This window comes from Lithobates pipiens, unplaced genomic scaffold, assembly GCF_037356315.1.
Source record: "Lithobates pipiens isolate NorthernLeopardFrog02 unplaced genomic scaffold, aLitPip1_a1.2 Scaffold_6, whole genome shotgun sequence".
NCBI lineage: Eukaryota > Metazoa > Chordata > Amphibia > Anura > Ranidae > Lithobates > Lithobates pipiens.
In genome coordinates this window covers 11598537-11619992 of record NW_027507881.1, presented here as the reverse complement: position 1 = coordinate 11619992, position 21456 = coordinate 11598537, and the positions used below count along the sequence as shown (strand labels likewise).

Here is a 21456-nt window from a genome sequence, read left to right as displayed (position 1 = left end):
TCACTTAGCAAAGCCAGCAGCATGACACCAAGTATCTTTTTAGCCGTCTTTAAGGGTGGCAATCTGAGTACCACTTTAAGGGGGACATTCTTCCTATTGGCCACCAGTATCAGGGGCATTGTTCCTATTGATCGCTGATATATTTGTTTTAGTAAGGGTTCCTCGAGATCTGAAAATAACTTTTGGGGTTCCTCTAGGGTTAAAAAGTTGAGAAAGCCTTGTGTAGAGAATGGCTAGGCGTAGGCCACTCCATGACCTTAATGTGCATCTTCTTGGGCCACTCCTTTGTTGCCTTTACGGTATGTTTTGGGTCATACTCATGCTGGAAGACCCATCCACAACCCACCTTCAGTATTCTGGCTGAGGGAAGAAGGTTCTCAGCCAAGAAACCTTAAAGTGGAAGTAAACCCATCGATTTAAACAGTTTCAAAAAATGGCATGCCGGGAATGCTAACTGCACATTGGCTGTGCTCTCAACCAAACTGTCAAACCACCCAATGGCTGGTGTCATAACGGATCACATGTGCAGCACCGTGGCAACTGAAGATTAAACAGAGGCAAAGATGTCAGCTTCCGTGGATGAAAACGATAGGGGAGTTTACTTCCACTTTAAGGATTTGGAGAAGATCTTGAGGCCCCTCAATGCAGCAAAGTTGGCCTGTACCTTTAGCAGAAAAATAGCCCCAAAGCATAATATTTCCACCTCTGTGCTTGACTGTAGGGATGGAGTTCCTCGGGTAATAGTCAGAATTTTTCTTCCTCCAAACACGATGATTCCCCCATCTCATGAAGACACAGGTACAGGCCCGTCTGAAGTTTGCCAATGAACATCTAAATGATTCAGAGAAGGACTGGGAGAAAGTGCTGTGGTCAGATGAGACCAAAATTGAACGCTTTGGCATTAACGCGACTCACCCTGCTTGGAGGAAGAAAACATTTGTATTGTGTGTTTTTTCTGGATTTTTGGTTGATATTCTGTCTATAATTTAAAATACATCTCTTAATTTCTTAATTTCTTTGTAAGTAGGAAAACTTACAAAATCTGTAGGGGGCAGTGTTAATTTTGTTGACTACAACAGACTAAAACATTTTAGTCAACTAACTTAATATCATTTTAGTTGACTAAAACTAAAACAATTGAGATGACTAAAATACGACTAAAAACTAAAATGCAATTTTAGTCAAAAGAATAAGACTAAAATTAAATTGAAATTTGACGTCAAAATGAACACTGGTCTGTAGTGCATGTTCATACCTCAATAGCATAAATAATAACATATTCGATTTTTCACTCCAGCAGTATATAATGAGTTTGGAAATTGTAGAGAAATGCTTAAATAATGCATTACAATTTAATTACACCTATTGGATTTTAGATGACTGAAATGAGTTTTAGGCGACTAAAACGTACTGGAGATTTTAGTCGACTAAAACGTCCTGGAGATTTAGTCGACTAAATACGACTAAAACTAAAACAATGGCAGAAGACTAAAATGGTACTAAAACTAAAATGCCATTTTAGTCCTAAGACAAAGTCTGAAACTAAATAGAAATTTTCTGCCAAAATGAACACTGGTAGGGGGGTCAAATAATTATTTTCCCCACTGTAGTCCAATGAAGTGTATATATTAATAATAATGAAAATAATGGAAAATAATCTTTGTGTTCCACCACCTTGTGCAAATAACTTCTACCATGCAGTGTGAGGCTCCCTTCACCAGATGTGCCCTCACCTTAGGGTCAGTGAGGACTGGTATGGTCTATCTACGCCTCTGAGCTACACCAAGGGGATTCACTTGTGACATCAGCAAGCCCCTCCCCTATGTGTTACATCACAGTGGCTTTTTCAAGGGGGATGTGAAAGACCCTTTACTTATATTAATCCTCTGGATATACAGTGCCTTGAAAAATAATTCATACCCCTTGGTGTTTTCCTCATTTTGTCATGTTAAATCCAAAAATGTAAATGTATTATATTGGGATGTGATAGACCAACACAAAATGGCACATAATTGTGAAGTGGCAGAAAAATGGTTTTTAACATTTTTTATCAATAAATATGTGAAACGTGTGGCGTGCATTTTTATTCAGCCCCCTTTACTCTGATATCCCTCACTAGAATCTAGTGGAACCAATAGTCTTCAGAAGTCACCTAATTAGTAAATAGAGTCTGTCTGTGTGTAATTTAGTCTCAGTATAAATAAAGCTGTTCTGTGAAGCCCTCATGGGCTTTTTAGAGAACCTTAGTGAACAAACAGCATCATGAAGGCCAAGGAACACACCAGACAGGTCAGGGATAAAGTTATGGAGAAGTTTTAAGTAGAGTTAGGTTCTAAATAAAACATCACAAGCATTGAACATCTCACGGAGCTCTGTTCAATCCATCATCCAAAAATGGAAAGAGTATGGGACAACTGCAAACCTACCAAGACATGGCCGTCCACCTAAACTGACCGGCCGGGCAAGGAGAGCATTCATCAGAGAAGCAGCCAAGAGGCCCATGGTAACTCTGGAGGAGCTGCAGAGATCCACAGCTCAGGGGGGAGAATCTGTCCACAGGACAACTATAAGTCGTGCTCTCCACAAATCTGACCTTTATGGAAGAGTGACAAGAAGAAAGACATTGGTGAAAGAAAGCCATAAGAAGTCCTGTTTGCAGTTTGTGAGAAGCCATGTGGAGGACAAAGCAAACATGTGGAAGAAGGTGCTCTGGTCAGATGAGACCAAAATTTACCTTTTTGGCCTAAAAGCAAAACACTATGTGTGGCAGAAAACACTGCACATCACCCTGAACACACCACCCCCACCGTGAAACATGGTGGTGGCAGCATCATGTGGTGGGGATGCTTTTCTTCAGCAGGGACAGGGAAGCTGGTCAGAGTTGATGGGAAGATGGATGGAGACAAATACAGGACAATCTTAGAAGAAAACCTGTTAGAGTCTGCAAAAGACTTGAGACCGGGGTGGAGGTTCACCTTCCAGCAGGACAACGATCCGAAACATACAACCAGAGCTACAATGGAATGGTTTAGATCAAAGCATATTTATGTGTTAGAATGGCCCAGTCAAAGTCCAGACCTAAATCCAATTGAGAATCTGTGGCAAGACTTGAAAACTGCTGTTCACAGACGCTCTCCATCCAAACTGACAGAGCTTGAGCTATGTTGCAAAGAAGAATGGGCAAAAATGTCCCTCTCTAGATGTTTAAAGCTGGTAGAGACATCCTCAAAAAGACTTGCAGCTGTAATTACTGAGAAAGGCGGTTTTACAAAGTATTGACTCCGGGGGGCGCCATACAAATGTACCCCCCACACTTTCCACATATTAATTTGTAAAAAAATGTTGAAAACCATTTATCATTTTCCTTTCACTTCACAATTATGCGCCACTTTGTGTTGGTCTCTCACATAAAATCCCAATAAAATACATTTACGTTTTTGGTTGTGACATGACACAATTTGGAAAATTTCAAGGGGTATGAATACTTTTTCAAGGCACCGTAAAATTAATTAATTGTATTTTTTTAATGATATACAAGTGACATTAACAGGAAGTATTTCCATTAGGATCTTTGTATCTGCTTGCATACAGTTCCAGTAATCCTAATGAAGGAAGTGGATTAAGTAAAGTGTGACTGATAATGTCATACAGTATAAAGTCTACCAGCAAGGCCCATTGCCAGCAGCGGACGGGGAAAGTCTGATGTGGAGCAATCACAAGCAGCGACTTTTTTTTGGGACGTGTGTTGCAAGAATTCAGTATAATGATGCTTGTAATCAACTTCTTCCTCCCATCTGCATTCAGTTATTGCACATTTCTGATAAATGAACACTCACTAAAGTGGTTCTAAAGGCTGAATTTTTTTTTTTACCTTAATGCATTAAAATAAAAATCTGTTGCGTACAACTCCCCCCCCCCCATACTGATCTGAGTCCGACCACGATCCAGAGATGTGCACAAGAGCGGCGTCTCTCTTGGCTCTCTCCTTCCTCATTGGCTCAAAGACAGCAGCGGGAGCCATTGGTTGTGGGGAGGGCGCAAGAGATGGGGGGGAGGCTGAACTGGGCTCTGTGTGCCAGCTCAGGAGAGAGCAACTTGCTATGGTGGGCACTCCACAAGGGGGAGGAGCCAGGAGCACCGGCGAGGGACCCCGAGAAGAGAAGGATCGGGGCTGCTCTGTGCAGAACCATTACATAGAGCAGGTAAGTATAACATGTTTGTTATTAAAAAAATTAATAAAAAAAAATCTGAGTTTACAATCACTTTAATGTTAATATGTCCTAGGTGCAAGAGGTCAAATTTCTGGCCAGAAATGCAGAGGAACGAGACGCATGGATCCAAGCCTTGAACGAGGGCATAAACCGGGGGAAAAACAAGGTCCTAGATGAGGTACGGGCAGTTCACACTGGTCTGTTGGGTGAAGAACGGGGGATGAGCCCTACTGCCCTGGGTTCAGTTCAAGCACTGTTATGCCCTGTACACACGGTCGGACTTTCCGACGGAAAATGTGCGATCGGATTGTGTTGTCGGAAATTCCAACATTGTGTGGACTCCATCTGACTTTTTCCGTCGGAAATTTCCAACACACAAAATTTGAGAGCAGGATATAAATTTTCCGACAACAAAATTCAATCGTTTAAATTCCGATCGCGTGTAGATAATTCCGACGCACAAAGTGCCATGCGCACTCAGAATAAATTACAAGACAAAAGCTATTGGCTACTGGCCCTCTTTATAGTCCCGTCGTACATGTTGTACGTCACCTCATTCTGAACGATCGCATTTTCCGACAACTTTGTGCGACCGTGTGTATGCAAGATGAGATTGGGCCAAAATCCGTTGGAAAAAATCTGACGGATTTTGTCGTTGGAATGTCCGACCGTGTGTACAGGGCATTAAGGAAGTTTGTTGTATGCTAAACCTAATCCCCATTAAAGTCAATGGGAGCCAAATCAGTTCAATTAAAAACACCCGTTTTCTGGGCTAATAAGCAAGGAGGTGTCAAAAAATAGAATAATAATAAAAATAGAAAAATAAAAAATTCCAATCAGGGTCAGATGCATTGATTTTTTTTAAACATGAAAAATGTAAATAGTTCAAATAAAAAAAAAAAAAAATAAATGTATGATTATTATACAGGATTTAAATAGCGTTGACTGTTTACGTAGCTATAAATAAATAATAATTAAAAATAATAAAATAAAAATTATTGAAAACAATAAAATAAAAAACAAAATTATAAAAGTTAAAGTAGAAATAAAAAATTTCTAATTCCTTTAAATATTGTGCCTGGGGTGTCCTAATTCTGCCTGTTAAGGGGGTGTCAAAAACAGAATGGGGGGGGGGGGTGCTGTTTTCAGGAACACATGCCAGTGCTAAAGAAAACAAGATATATATATATATATATATATAAAATAAAATACAAATAATTAATAATACTAAAATAAATACAATTATAAAAATTAAAAATAGAAATGAAAAATGGAACATTAAAAATGCACCTCTAAAATGACGATAAAACTCTTCTAGTTTTAGCCGCGCTTTACAGACGCCCCCGTGCTTTCAATGTGAAAGGGCTCTTAGAGGAACAATTCCCCATCATTGGGAGGAATATCAGTGGGAGGAATAGTGCCCCATCATAGGTATCAGTGGGAGGAATAGTGTCCCATCATTGGTATCAGTGGGAGGAATAGTGTCCCATCATTGGTATCAGTGGGAGGAATAGTGCCCCATCATAGGTATCAGTGGGAGGAATAGTGTCCCATCATTGGTATCAGTGGGAGGAATAGTGCCACATCATTGGTATCAGTGGGAGGAATAGTGTCCCATCATTGGTATCAGTGGGAGGAATAGTGTCCCATCATTGGTGTCAGTGGGAGGCATAGTGCCCCATCATTGGTGTCAGTGGGAGGAATAGTGCCCTATCATTGGTGTCAGTGAGAGGAATAGTGCCCCATCATTGGTATCAATGGGAGGAATAGTTCCTCATCATTAGTATCAGCAGGAGCAATGATGCCCCATCATTGGTATCAGGGGGAGGAATGATGCCCATCATTGGTATCAGGGGGAGGAATAGTGCCCCATCATTGGTATCAGTGGGAGGAATAGTGCCACATCATTGGTATCAGTGGGAGGAATAGTGTCCCATCATTGGTATCAGTGGGAGGAATAGTGCCATATCATTGGTATCAGTGGGAGGAATAGTGTCCCATCATTGGTATCAGTGGGAGGAATAGTGCCCCATCATTGGTGTCAGTGGGAGGCATAGTGCCCCATCATTGGTGTCAGTGGGAGGAATAGTGCCCTATCATTGGTATCAGTGAGAGGAATAGTACCCCATCATTGGTATCAATGGGAGGAATAGTTCCTCATCATTAGTATCAGCAGGAGGAATGATGCCCCATCATTGGTATCAGGGGGAGGAATGATGCCCATCATTGGTATCAGGGGGAGGAATAGTGCCCCATCATTGGTATCAGGGAAAGGAATAGTGCCCCATCATTGCTATCAGGGAAAGGAATAGTGCCCCATCATTGGTATCAGGGGGAGGGATAGTGTCCCATCATTGGTATCAGGGGGGGGGGGAATAGTGCCCCATCATTGGTATCAGTGGGAAGAATAGTGCCCCATCATTGGTATCAGTGGGAGGAATGGTGCCCCATCATTGGTATCATTGGAAGGAATAGTGCCCCATCATTGGTATCATTGGGAGGAATAGTGCCCCATCATTGGTGTCAGGGGGAGGAATAGTGCCCCATCATTGGTATCAGTGGGAGGAATAGTGCCCCATCATTGGTGTCAGGGGGAGGAGTAGTGCCTCATTGTTGGTGTCAGTAACTATGCCCCACTGTTGCTGACAGTGGCAGGAATAATGTTTGTAGACTGCTGAAGTTGACAAATATTGAAGATTTGTATAGGATATAGACATGTGCAGAGTAAAATATTTTTCGTTTCGGAATTTCGTTTTCGTCCGAAAAATAAATTTATTTAGTTACTCCCGAAATTCATTTTTATTTATTTTGTTTTTCGTTCAAAAATTGCATTCGTCCGAACGAAAATCCACATGAATTACGGTCGAATCTGTCTTTGAAGGCTTATGGTGTCTGTCGAATGTATAAAGAAGATTCGACGGAGCTAGTATATAGCATACTTCGTGTGAACTTTAGAACCCTATTAAAGTCTATGGGACTCCAACATTCAAAATCGAAAGTACTAATTTTAAAGGCTAATATGCAAGTTACTGTCCTAAAAAGTGTTTGGGGACCTGGGTCCTACCCCAGGGGACATGTATCAATGCAAAAAAAAGTTTTAAAAACTGCAGTTTTTTTCGGGAGTTTTTTCGGATCTGGGGGTCCCCTTGTTAAAGGGGGCTTCCAGATTCTGATAAGCCCCCCTGCCCGCAGACCCCCACAACCACCGGCCACGGTTGTGGGGATGAGGCCCTTGTCCTCATCAACATGGGGACAAGGTTCTTTGAGGGGTCACAGACCCCCAAAGCATCCTCCCAATGTTGAGGGCATGTGGCCTGGTACGGTTCAGGAGGGAGGGGGGCCGCTCTGTCGTCCCCCCCTCTTTTCCTGCGGCCTGCCAGGTTGTGTGCTCGGATAAAGGGTCTGGTATGGATTTTTAGGGGGACCCCCACGTCAATTTTTTTTTAAATTTGACGCGGGGTTCCCTTTAATATCCATACCAGACCTGAAGGGCCTGGTAATTGAATTTGGGGGACTCTCACGCTTTTTTTTTTATTTTTATTTTTTATCAATGACTTTCAGTGAGTGTTCTCTGTATTACGGAGCCAACAAGTCATAATAGCTGCGAGTGATTTTAAAGGACTTTTTTTCCTGCATAAATGACACTTTGTGCAGGGACAGTTCTAAGGACCAGAAACATGCGCCCCTTCACAGGCATACTATAGACACCCTCCCCCCCCCCCATGAAATTTAAAGGAATATTACACTTTTATTGTTTCACTTTAATCATTATTAAAATCACTGCTCCCGAAAAAACTGCCGTTTTAAAAAAAAAAATTTGCATTGATACATGTCCCCTGTGGCAGGACCCAGGTGCCCATACACTTTTTAGGACAGTAACTTGCAGAATCTTTTTTCTCTGTCGAATATTTTCTCTATATAATCTTGGACTAATAGAGGTAAGGTTAGGCACATTCGACCACAGGTTCTATAGACACAGATTGTTATTGTCAGAGTCACGTTGAATCTCCTTTTCTATATCGAACTGTTGTAACAACCAAAACGAAAATAAAGCATTTATTTATGTCGGATCTTTCGTTTTTCGGATTCTGTGCTTTCGTTATCGTTTGTCAAAACTAAAACGAAAATAGCTGAAATTCGGACGAAAACGAATGCACATGTCTAATAGGATATAAATGGTCCAGGTCTGTAGAGTTTGTGGAGTAATTGACAATACTTACAGCAGTATAGAATGAGTGAAGTGGTGGTTTAGCTGGTCAAGATGGTGGACAACATTAACATGACCTAATGAGGACCTGTATTTTTTGTTTGTTGGGTAGGTGACGGTAGACACTTCAATCTCTTTGGAACATGTGACCCGGGACAGAGTTAAAGTTGGAGCAGCAAAAAGAAGACCTCCAACCAGGATCCACCTCAAAGAGGTATGTGATAGAGATCAAATGTAGACTGAAAGGTGTCTGAATCCATGTAGCCACATCTTTGGTGCAGGGGCGGATCCAGAGTCTAATCTCGGGAGGGGCACTGCCAACATTTTTGGCGGGCAATTTGTAGGGGCAATGGCTGGTGTTGGCACTTCAATCATCACGGCACCATGGTTAATATGGTGTCAGGATGATTGAAGCGCATTATTTCTATTATTACATTGTCATATAAAATGAAATAGTTCAACTCACCATAATGCAGAATCAGTGGGAGCCCTGAGCGTGTCACTTGCCAACGTCGCCTGTTATCAGATGCAGCTTGTCACTTGCCACAGTTGCCTGTCGCCAGATGGGGATTGTCACTTGCCAGTGGCCAGTGACAGTGTCCCTGTTGTCCCAGAGTGAGGGTGGGCAGTGAGAGATGATGTCATCTCTCTGCTGCCTGCCCCTGCACAGTCTTCTTTTAGATGCAGAAATGCAGTGATGCAGGGGGGCAGTGAGAGACAGTGGCGTCTCCAGATTTCATATTTAGCGGGGGCACATGGGGGGACAGAGACAAAAGTAGGGGGGGGCAACTATAAAATGCAATTATATATACACACACATATAAATACACAGTGTCTTAAAAAATTATTGGTGGTTGCAGCCAAATGGAGGGGAGGCAGGCCCAGACTGGGACAAAAAATAGGCCCGGGCATTTTGCATTGAGCAGCCCATGACATGTTAACCGGCCCCTTCCCCACTGTCCACCCCTGACAGATCCCCTGAGAGGTGGAGGGGGTGAGGTGGGACCAGGAAAGAGCATGGGGGGTTGGAGAGCACAAGGAAGAACCTTGAGAACACAGGGGGGCAGCGTAGAGCATAGGGGGAGGTGGAGAGCACAGGGGGGCAGTGGAGAGCATGTGGGGAGGTGGAGAGCACAGGAAGGGCGGCGGAGAGCATGGGGGGGTGGCAGAGAGCACGGGGGGTGGCAGAGAGCACGGGGGGTGGCGGAGAGCACGGGGGGTGGCGGAGCGCATGGGGGGGCGGCGGAGCGCACGGGGGGTGTGCAGAGAGCGCAGGGAGGGTGGCAGAGAGCATGGGGGAGGTGGTGGAGAGCATGGGGGAGGTGGCGGAGAGCATGAGGGGGTGGCGGAGAGCATGGGGGGAGGTGGCGGAGAGCATGGGGGGAGGTGGAGAGCATGGGGGGGCAGCGGAGCGCACGGGGGGTGTGCAGAGAGCACAGGGAGGGTGGTGGAGAGCACAGGGAGGGTGGCGGAGAGCATGGGGGAGGTGTCGGAGAGCATGGGGGAGGTGGCAGAGAGCATGGGGGGGTGGCGGAGAGCATGGGGGGAGGTGGCGGAGAGCATGGGGGGAGGTGGAGAGCATGGGGGGGTGGCGGAGAGCATGGGGGGATGGCGGAGAGCATGGGGGTGGCGGAGCGCACGGGGGGTGGGGAGAGAGCACAGGGAGGGTGGCCAGAGAGCATGGGGGAGGTGGAGAGCATGGGGGGTGGCAGAGTGCATGGGGGAGGGGGGGAGGTGGAGAGCATGGGGGGTGGCAGAAAGCATGGGGGGGAGGTGGAGAGTATGGGGGGGAGGTGGAGAGCATGGGGAGGAGGTGGAGAGCATGGGGGGTGGTAGAGAGCATGGGGGGGTGACAGAGAGCATGGGGGGGTGGCAGAGAGCATGGGGGAGGTGGAAAATATGGGGGGATGGCAGAGAGTATGCGTGCCGTGGAGAACATGGGGGGAGGTGGAGAGTATGGGGGGTGGTGGAGAGCATGGGGGGTGGCAGAGAGCACGCGATGGCAGAGAGTATGGGTGCCGTGGAGTGCCCAGGGGGGAGCAGCAGAGAGAAGCAGGATAGGAGGAGCGGTGGGGGCGGCTGCATAAAGAAGAATAATTCTCTCCATCCTCCTCCTGCAGTCTCTGAATGCTTCTCCTCTCCCTCTCGCAGGCGTTCCGCTACTGCAGGAGGAAGATGGAGAGAAGTATTCTTCTATATGCAGCTGCCCCCAGCCCTCCTCCTATGCAGTTTACGGGGGGGGGCTGAACTCACATTTTCACCGGCTCCAAGGTGTCTGCTCTGGCTCCTCCTCCCTGTACCGACGGCTGACCTGTACAGGCGGCCACGCAGAAGCCGAAGGAGTCTCATCTAGCTCCTCCCCCCAGCGCCAATGGCTAAGCAGCCGGGCAGCCGAGCAGAGGCACCAGCTCAAGCCCCGCAAAAACTTGCAGCCTGGCGGCCCCGGCGGCCGCGGCCCACCGGGCAAGTGCCCGGTTTGCCCTATGGCCAATCCGGGTCTTAGGGGAGGACAGGGTGGATGCAGCCAGGTGGAAGGAAGGACAATTGCGTGGTCATGTAACACTGCACCCCAAATGACATTTTTATAATTTTTTTCCCACAAATAGAGCTTTCTTTTGGTGGTATTTTATCACCTTTTGTTAAAAAAATGTAAAAAGACCGAAAAAAAAAATACAAAATCGTTTTTTATTTTGTTAATAAATTTTGCAAACAGGTAATTTTTCTCCTTCATTGATGTACGCTGATGAGGTTACACTGATGGGTACTTATAGGCTGCACTGAAGGGCACTGATAAGGCAGCACAGATGGGCAATGATGAGGTGGCACTGGTGGGCACTGATAGGTGGCATTGGTGGACACTGAGGGGAGGTATGGAAGGGCATTGATAGGTGGCACTGAAGGGCACTAATAGATGGCACTGATAGGTGGTACTGATAGCTGGCACTGATGGGTGGCAGAGATTGACACTGATGGGTGACAGTGATGGGCACTGGTAGGTGACACTGATAAGCAGCACTGCTAGGTGGCACTGAGGCACTGATTGGCACCACTGGTGGGTACTGATAGGTGGCACTTGTAGCCATTGATAGGTGGCACTGATTGTTGGCACTTATGTATTGGTGGGCACTGATTTTTGGCACTGTGGGCACTGATTTGTGGGGCTGGCAGGTGGCACTGACAGGCAGTACCGGTGGGCACATATGAGGGACCGATGTCCCTTCAACAGAAGCTGGCGAGCGGCTTTTTTTCTCCACACGCTGTTACCGATCTTCTGTTTACATCACATGATCACCTGTCATTGGCTGACAGCTGATCACATGGTAAGGGGCGGGGATCGACCCGGTCTGTGATCACCCGAGTCTCATTGACGGTCTCATTGGCAGGGCATGCGGGGAGCGTGCAAAGGGGAGGACGTCTATTGGCGGCCTCCCAGCAAAGCAGATCCGCGCTGTAGCCGTCATTCGTCATGCCGCCATAGAAACATTTGGGATTGTTTAACCTTTTTTTTTTTTTTTTGCCAGAAAACTCTTCTTAAAAATGCAAACCAGAAGGGTTTTTTACAATATGCCTCTAAATGTCCTAATGTGCATGGCCCCATGGGATAACATTAGCTGCTTCTACAGGAAAAACGCTAAACTCCTCTAGAAGCAACGTTTTTTTTTAAGCAAGTGGGTTTGGACCCTAAATGTGTATTGCTTAACCCGATGCTTCTCAAACGGGTGCCATGAGGGGTCCTCAGGGGTTCCGCGGCAACAGTCTGATCTGAGCGATCCTCTGTTAGCTCCTGTGTAGGGAGCAGGCAGAGAGCTCCACCCCCATCCCCTCTGTACTCTAGCTGGCAAGTCCTTAGCAACCCATGACGTCATCGGTTGGTAGGACGCGGTCAGGTCAGCTTTTTGATTTGCCAGCAAGAGTACAGAAGAGGCAGAGAGCTCAGCCCGCACCTCTCGCCGCTCTTTGCTTCTTTGTACCCTTGCCAGCAAATTGTATGGCTTTGGTCCTTTGCCTGGAGTTCATCATTCAATCTGCATTTCATAAAAAAAAAGTTGATACATTTATTTTTACATAAAGAACTATTATAAACAGATAATTCTGTGTTCAATAGAGTAGTGCTGCGCTATATGAAAAAGTGTGGGGGGGGGAGGGGGGGTGGTAGGGTTGGGGGGGAGGGGTGTGGAGGTGAGAAAATTAGGCTATATTAATACAAAGCAAAGGAATACATATAAATTATATGCCGTGGCTGCAGTGTTTTAGGAAATAGAGATCACAGTCTGTCTATATAAAAACTCCTTCTAGTGCGAGAATATTAAAATACATTAATATCAAATATAAATAAAGTATCTGATTCAATTAAATCGAGAAAAACAATCCAAAAAAGTTCATAAAAAACTCAACATAAATGTCCATGTAAACACTGCAAGAAATATAAAGTGCAAAATTGTAGTGATCCAAAATAACGCATATAAAGTGCAGGTGCCAATAAATGTCCGTGCAAACAACGCAAAAGATGTACAAACTTCAAGTGACCAAAATGTTTACAAATAAAGTGCTGGTGCTGCTAGGTAGTGCACTACTGGTGATGGGTGATTTTTTCTTTCTCCTGCTCCGCTAATAAAGTGGATGGGTGTCCCCTTACCTTACTGCTGTAAGGTTACCCACTTAAGGACCGCCTCCTGCACATATACGTTGGCAGAATGGCAAGGCTGGGCGCAAGCACGTACAGGTACGTTGCTCTTTAAGTGCCCAACCGTGGGTCAGGAGCGCGCCGGCGGCACGCTCCCGACCCGGTCCTGAGCTCCGTGACCATGGCCGCAGGACCAGCGGACCCGATCGCCGCTGGTGTCCCACGATCGGGTCACAGAGCTGAAGAATGAGGAGAGGTCTGTGTAAACAAACCTCTCCCTGTACTTCCTACTGTGGCTGTCACCGATCGTCTGTTCTCTGTTATAGGGAAAGACGATCAGTGATGTCACATGCCAGGCCACACCCCCCTACAATAAAAAAAAACACATAACGTCATACATAACCCCTCCTCGCCCCCTAGTGGTTAACTCCTTCACTGCCAGTGTCATTTACACTTAAAGCGGGAGTCCACCGGGACTCCGCGTTTTTTTTTTTTTTTTTAAAAGCCAGCAGCTACAAATACTGCAGCTGCTGACTTTTAAAATAGTGACACTTACCTGTCCAGCGCGCCCGCGATGTCGGCACCCGAAGCCGATCGCTAGGTCGTCTGTCGGGTCCTGCCGCCGCCATCTTGGGTATGGGAATCAGGAAATGGAGCCTTTCGGCTTCATTTCCCGGTTCCCTACTGCGCATGCGCGAATTGCGCTGCGCAATAAGGACGCTCCCCGCTGCCTCTGGGAGCTGTGTGTTTCCCAGCAGGCAGCGGGGCACTTGCGGGAAGGGGCGGGCACTTGCGGAAAGGGGAGTAAGTTACGCCCATTTCCGCAGAGAGCTGTCCCGGAAGTGGGTGCAGTTACCTGGATTATCCAGGTAACTGCACCCCCCTCCCCCCTGAAAGGTGCCGATTGTGGCACCGGAGGGGGGGAGGGTTCCGATGAGCGGAAGGTCCACTTTAAGGTGGACCTCCGCTTTAACATTTGCATTTAAATAGCACTGATTGCTGTATAAATGACAATGGTCCCAAAAATGTGTACAAAATGTCCGATGTGTCCGCCATAATGTCGCAGTCACAATAAAAATCGCTGATCGGCGCCATTACTAGTAAAAAAAAATATAATAATAAAAATGCTATAAAACTATCCCCTATTTTGTAAATGCTATAACTTTTGCGCAAACCTAATTGCGTTTTTTTTTTTTTTTACCAAAAATATGTAGAAGAATACGTATCGGTCTAAACTGAGGAAAAAAAATGTTTTTTTTTGTTTTTTTTGGGGATATTTATTATAGCAAAAATTTAAAAATATTGCATTTTTTTTTAAATTGTCGCTCTATTTTTGTTTATAGCGCAAAAAATAAAAACCGCAGAGGTGATCAAATACCACCAAAAGAAAGCTCTATTTGTGGGAAAAAAAGGATGTAAATTTTGTTTGGTCTACAGTGTTTACATGGACATTTATGTTGAGTTTTTTATGAACTTTTTTGGATTGTTTTTCGCGATTTAATTGAATCAGATACTTTATTTATATTTATATTAATGTATTTGAATATTCTCGCACTAGAAGGAGTTTTTATATAGACAGACTGTGATCTCTAGTTCCTTCAACACTGCAGCCATGGCATATAAATTATATGCATTCCTTTGCTTTGTATTAATATAGCCTAATTTTCTCACCTCAACACCTCATTTGTTTTTCCTTTTTTGGTCTGAATAACCCCTTTCAGTGCATGCAGCAATATCCCTTTTCCCCTATCTAATTGGTTGGCACAGAGATAGCTCATTTTAATTTTTGGTTTAATTCTGTGTTCATATTAGCATTGGCCATAATGCAGGGCGCATGGACGTCGCTCCCCTATCCGTGCATCCGGCCCCCTAATCTACATGTGGGGCACCAGACGCATGGATTTCAATAGGGGTTTTTTCTTTTTGAAGCACATGATTAGAGCCAGAGGCTCTAATTGGCTTCAAAAAAGGGTGGGCTCGGGGCGCAGAGCGCCGTGCCCCAAGCCCACCCAGTTGTGACAATAGCGAATGAATATATATCGCTATTGTCTTCCTGAGTCTCCTCGCCAATCAGGAAGCGGGTTCTGAGACCCTTCACCCAATTGGGCGAAGGGAGAAGCAATCCTATTGGTCGCCTATGAGGAGGAGGGAGGAGACACACAGTGAAAACTGCCGTGATTCAGAGGAGGAAGAGACGCAGGGGACGCCGAACGGAATGATAGATGAGGTAAGTGTGACTTATGAGCCCCTATAGAACACCAGCTCAGGGTTCCCCAGGGTGTGGAGTCTAAGCACCAGCCTACTTTTTTAACCGGGTCCCTGTTGGTGGGGATGGACCTGGAGCTGGAACCAGGTTGTGGCCCCCTGGTACGCCCAGCTGAGAATACGGAGACCACTCACCTGTGCAGAGTACAGATGGCAGGAGACAGAAGAGGATCTGAGAAATGTGCCAAGGTCAGGGCAGGCGGCAGACAAGCCTGACACAAAATACAAGTAAAGAAAAGCAAACCAGGAACTTAGAGAAACTAGGAAGTTTCTCAGGCAATGCGAGCTGCACCGAGCATGTCTTATATATGGAACCAAACTGGAAGGCGGGCTAGGCAGTTATAGAAGGGAAAGGAATATAAACCCACAGAGTAGCAGGCTATGCCCATAGGTGAACACAGAAGCCAAACAACACATGTGAATAGAATCAGAGGTCTAGCAGAGCTACTGCAGCAAAGAGGATAATAAATCCACAGGCAGGAAACTGCAGGCTAAACTTTGACAATGAAACCAGTTGTTTTTGTCATTTCTCCCTTGGGGAAATTAACCTTCACTTCCTGTCCCACAGCCAAAACAGGAAGTGAGAGGAAATCCCTCCAAAGTGGGGGAATCCCTGTTTGTCAGCAGGGTCACCGGAACTTGTGCATCCATTTGGGAGATTTCCCCTCTATTTCTGGAAGTAGCAAGTGCTCTTACTCTACTGCACCAATGAGTGAAGAATTTGATTTCCCAACATGCAACATGGAGGACGGCACAGTGGTGTAGTGGTTAGCACTCTCACCTAGCAGTAATAAGGGTCGCTGGTTGGAATGCCAACTACGACACTACCTGCCTGGAGTTTTCATGTTCTCCCTGTGCCTGCGTGGGTTTCCTCCGGGTACTCCGGTTTCGTCCCACACTCCAAAGACATGCAGGTAGGTTAATTGGCTTCTGTCCAAAAATTGGCCCTAGTATGTGAATGAGGACCTTGGATTGAGGGCTCCTTGAGGGTAGGGACCAATGTGAGTGTACAATGTACAGGGATAGGGACAATTGTAGACACTCAGGTTGAACTGGATGGACTGGTGTCTTTATTCAACCTTACTAAGTAACATGGCGTATTAACCAATACCCCCATTAGTTGGTAGTGTTCATTATCACTTTCTAGTGAAGTAACCTGAGGATGTATGTGTAATTTCAGACATGTATACAGTTGTTGACATTTTGTCTTTATAACTTCTAACAGATTTTTTTAACTATCTTACTCAGGTGGCAGAGGCAGCTAACGATGACTCCCTAAGGTTGGGTCTGGAATCGCTGGACACTGGAATATTAACAATAGTTCCACCAATGCCCAAGCCTAAGGAAGCACAACCAGAACCTCAAAAAGAACCTGTAAAGATCCCTATGCCACCCACAAAACCAAATCCTCCCCCAACTTTGGAGACTACCATTCCAGACACAACAGACAGCAAAGATCGAGCACCTCCAGCACCAGCTCCTCCTTCGAAAAAACTTAAAGAAGATGTTTATGCCCGTGAGAAGCTAAAGTCTGAAAATGAACAGACAAGCATGGAAGAAAATTTAGCAGTCAAGGTTCTTCAAAGTGAGAGCAAAGAAAATCTAAATGAAGTGATGAGTTCTCCTCCCAAACCACCTCCGAAAATTCTTTCTGAGAAAATGACGATTAAGTGGGTTGGTTCATCATCAGACTTGGAGGAGAAAGAGGACACGGTGTCAGATGAGAGAGGAAGCAAAGAGAACTTAGTTGACTTTGGGTCTGATGACCTGGAACAACCATCAATTCCACTTCAAGCAGAGTCATTAGAAGACTTACAAGCAGAGGAGTTAAGAAGTCTCTCAAATAGCCTTCAAGAAGAGCGTAAGAGGTCGTCTCAATATCTGAATGATGATGACACAGATGAAGGAGCTCTTCAGGGGACATCTGCAGATGGTATATGTAACAGCAATAAGGATGAAGACAAAAATGAGATGGCGAAGAAACATTCACCAACAAGTGACATCCAAGAACACAATACTACACAACCAACTGATGAGAAGAAGTTCAGATATGTAAAACACAAAAAGAAAACTGGCCACGTGACAACGCAAACACATCACATTAAAGGTAAAATGAAAGCGTCTTCCTTGGGAGACCTCTTATCTCCAACATCAGATAAGGACAGCACCATGCTACATCTAACTAAAGACCATTTCGATCAAGTGGAGATGAAGCTAGCCTGTGGAAAGGAGAGAACAAAGACTCTGCTAAACCAGATCTTGAAGGGACAACTTGGAAAGACTGCAGAAGGAAATGGGGTGGAATGTAATCCAGAAACAATTCTAAATGATCTGATGACCCAACTTCAAGAAGCCTCTGAAGTTCTTCAAGAGATAAAGGACCAGGAGCCTAGAAATATCTCAAACGCATCAGATATAGGGACTGATAAGCAGAAAGAAAAGCAGAAAGAACTGATGGCACTGCAAAGGAGAAGTGTTCCATTTTAGTAAATGTATAGAAAGTGGAAGAACGTGAAGATAGAATGAAATGCAAACTGCTTTAGCACTTTACTCTTTAAAATCCTGCTGGCACAGCTTGAGGACCAAACTAGCTAAAGTTCATGTAAATCCAATATTTTTGCAGTAAAGAAATCTATTATGTTTTTTACTGTATATTATGAAATCTTCTGAAGGCTCTGAGGGACTAGACCACAAAAGCCAAGAAACTTGAAATAAATAAATGTATATACTGTTAATAGAAAAACACCCTCAGGTCTGCTGGAGAAAATAGCTCAAAGAGCTAGGATGATGTGCAAAGTATAGTCACCATAACGAAACCATTTTAGCCCTTGTACACACGGTCGGAGAATCCGTCGGAATGTGTCCTATCGGACCGTGTCGTCGGATAATCCGACTGTGTGTGATATGCATCAGACTGATTCCGTCCGAATATCCGTCTGACCCAATTTTCCAACATGTTGGAAATATTTCCTGACCAACTGGTTCGATCGGACATACTCCGATCATGTGTAGCGAATTTTGATCGGACCAAGTGCCACGCGTGCTCAGATCAAATTCCTACATCAAAGCTATTGGCTACTAGCCTGAATGTAGTCCCATCGTAACGAAATTACGTAATCACGTTCTGAAAGATCGGATTTTTCGACAACTTAGTCCGACCGTGTGTATGCAACAGTTTCGGACACAATCTGTCGGACTAAATCCGACGGACAAAATCCGATGGATTTGGTTGGCAGAATCTCCGACCGTGTGTACAGGGGCTTAGTCTACTTGGGATAGGTCAGCAAAATCTGAAATCTGATTTGTTCCTGTGGGTTACTATATTTGAGCCTTATTTCAGAAGCATTTTCGTGTATAAAGATTCCATGTTTATGTAAAAAAAAAAAAAAAAACAATAAAGCCATTGGTAATCACAAAACATAAAATTACTTATACCCATTTTTAATTTTTATTTGGATAGAGAGGAACTGCCAGGCTTTTTTTTTACACTCTGTGTCCCATTGGGCAAATTTCCTCTCATTGAGGAATGAAAAGAAGTCCCAGGAGCAGCACGTCAAAAAAAAAAACTTAGTTGAAGTAGGTTCATCCTGGCCAAAAATCCAACATGTTTCGTCCCACCCAATTCATGGGGGCTTCCTTTCCCATTACTAAGCCCTGTGGGTGGGACAAAACATGTCAGCTGTGGCATGGACAGAGTCTATGCTGAGGCTGCCTCCACTCATCACATGAGGATTTAGCTTGATGTGTGGCTCCTGCCATTTCTTTTCCTTCCTCGTTGACTTCTATGGAGCTGAGATGGGTGCTTTCCCTGCCTACAATCTCAGTGGTTGTCAGCATATAAGGACCTATTCAAGCCTGAAGTGGCACCCTTCATTTATTTGTATGGGGTCACAAATTTCTTCTCATTACCATTCCAAAAACAGAAAGTAGATTAATGAAAATCTCGGCCTAGTCAGGCTTCACCAGAACAGGATTATGCATGGGAAGATTTCTACTCACTTCCTATTCAGGTGACAATTGTAATGTTTTAGATTTCTGATCACTCTTTGTCCTGATGAGGACAATGGCCACCAGGACAAAGAGAGGGTAAGTCTTCCAAGCGGGGAAAAAATGGCAGGGGTTCTACACCTTCTACACTCTATCCAAATAAAACAAAAAGTTTGGTTGTAGATACTGTTTATGACAATATAAACAGATTACAGTATCTTGTTACAATGGCACCTGAAAGTGGGTGGGATATATTAGGCAGCACGTCAACGTGTTGTACCTGAAGTTGATGTGTTCAAAAGCAGAAAAAAATTGGCAAATATAAGGATTTAAACGATTTTGACAAGGGCCAAATTGTAATGGCTAGATGACTAGGTCAGAGCAACTCCAGAACTGCAGCTTTTGTGGAATGTTCCAGGTCTGCAGTGGCCTGGCCAAAAGTGGTCCAAGGAAGGAAAACTGGGCAACTGGTGACAGGATAATGGGTGGCCAAGACTCATTGATGCACGTGGGGAGCATAGGCTGGCCTGTGTAGTCCGATCCAATAGAATAGCTACTGGAGTTTAAATTGCTGAAAACATTAATGCTGTTTCCATTAGAAAGGTGTCAGAACACACAGAGTAACACAGTTTGTTGTGTATGGGGCTGCATAGCTGCAGACTGGTCAGGGTGCCCATGCTGATCACAGAAAAAAGAATCTACAATGGGCACGTGAACATCAGAACTGGACCACGGCGCAATAGAAGAAGGTGGCCCGGTTTGATGAATAACATTTTCTTTTACATTATGTGGCTGGCTGGGTGTGTGTTGCTTACCTGGGAAAGAGATGGCACAAGGATACAGTATGGGAAGAAGGCAAGCCATTGGAGGCAGATACCACTGCATACCTGTAGAGATCTAGTAAACTCAATGCCTCAACGGGTCAAGGCTATTTGGGCAGCAAAAGGAGAACCTACTCGGTATTAGGTGGGTGGTCATAATGTTATGGTGGATGGTCATAATGGTATGGCTGATCAGTGTATATATACTGAGACGGTGGCAAATTATGTGAATTGTGCACACCTAAGCTGATCATAGTTGGCTGAATTGGGTGACTTCTTCAAAGTGGATGTAAACCCTCATATATATCCAGTGATGTGAACAGCCTCAGATGATACACAGAGATGAAACAAATCCTCCTACATAAGTTTTGCATGTATATCTTCTGTCTTTCCCTTTCTACATTCTTTGGAAAGTGCAGATCTTGTTAGAAATATTTCTTTCTCTTTCAGCAGTGGGTGGGAAGTTTGGGCTTACAGTGTGTGAGAGCTGATTGGAGGAAAGGCACATTCCCCCACTCCAGAGGAACGAAGGAACATGCAGGGCTGTAGTCTGAATAGACAAGCTCTCTTCTTACCTAACTCTAAGCTCCCTCCCCGACACAAATTTTCAGCTGCTGTTATCTCATGTGTCAGAGAACTTCTCAGAAGTGACTCATTATGATAACAGAGGAACGGAGCAGCAGAAAGAAATGTCTCTCAGAGCTTTGGAGAGAGATAAGTAAGCACTACGGATATATGTGCTTAGGTCAGATTTCACGAATGGGGTTTACAACCACTTTAAGTCTTTGAGGTCAGGTAGGCTTTTGTTTGAATGTAAAGGTTAGAAAACCAGTTTAGATCCTATTGTACCCTTCCAACATAGGGGGAACAGTGTCAACCTGAACAGCTCTTGATCTGTCCAGATATCTGTCTTTCTTCCTGGCAGTGATTGGTCAGGGCTGGCAGAAAGACGGTACAATGAAAGCTGCCTCTAGCCACATGCTAAACTTCTTGCTTGTTCTGGAACAGCAATTCCAAGTGTCAAACTGGGTTATAGACAGTACATGTATGGTAATGCAAATATGCTATAAACCCTTTGGTGGCTTTATTTTCCCATTAAAGCACTATCTGCTTTCTTTAAAGACACACTGTCCCCAGGCCATTAATTTCAACAAAAAAATTCATACAGTTATATGTGCACTTAACATATAATTTAACCACTTAAGGACCAGGCCTCTTTTTTCAGATTTGGTGTAAAACAGTTTTTTTTGCTAGAAAATTACTTAGAACCCCCAAACATTTTATATTGTTTTTTTCTAACACCCTAGAGAATAAAATGGCGGTCATTGAAATACTTTTTTT

The 21456-nt window shown here is 44.7% G+C and overlaps 1 protein-coding gene across 2 annotated transcripts in view; it reads left to right on the top strand.

Moving 5' to 3' along the window:
• Nucleotides 1-18732, top strand: part of LOC143958234 (pleckstrin homology domain-containing family O member 2-like) — a 105808-nt gene extending 87076 nt beyond the window's left edge. For both annotated transcript variants that reach the window (XM_077467749.1, XM_077467751.1), the window contains exons 4-6: nt 4285-4389; nt 8531-8632; nt 16556-18732. In XM_077467749.1, the coding sequence (XP_077323875.1) occupies nt 4285-4389; nt 8531-8632; nt 16556-17794 (1446 nt within the window). In that variant the 3' untranslated portion in view covers nt 17795-18732. The remainder of the gene's footprint in view (nt 1-4284; nt 4390-8530; nt 8633-16555) is intronic.
• The last annotated feature ends 2724 nt before the right edge of the window (nt 18733-21456 follow it).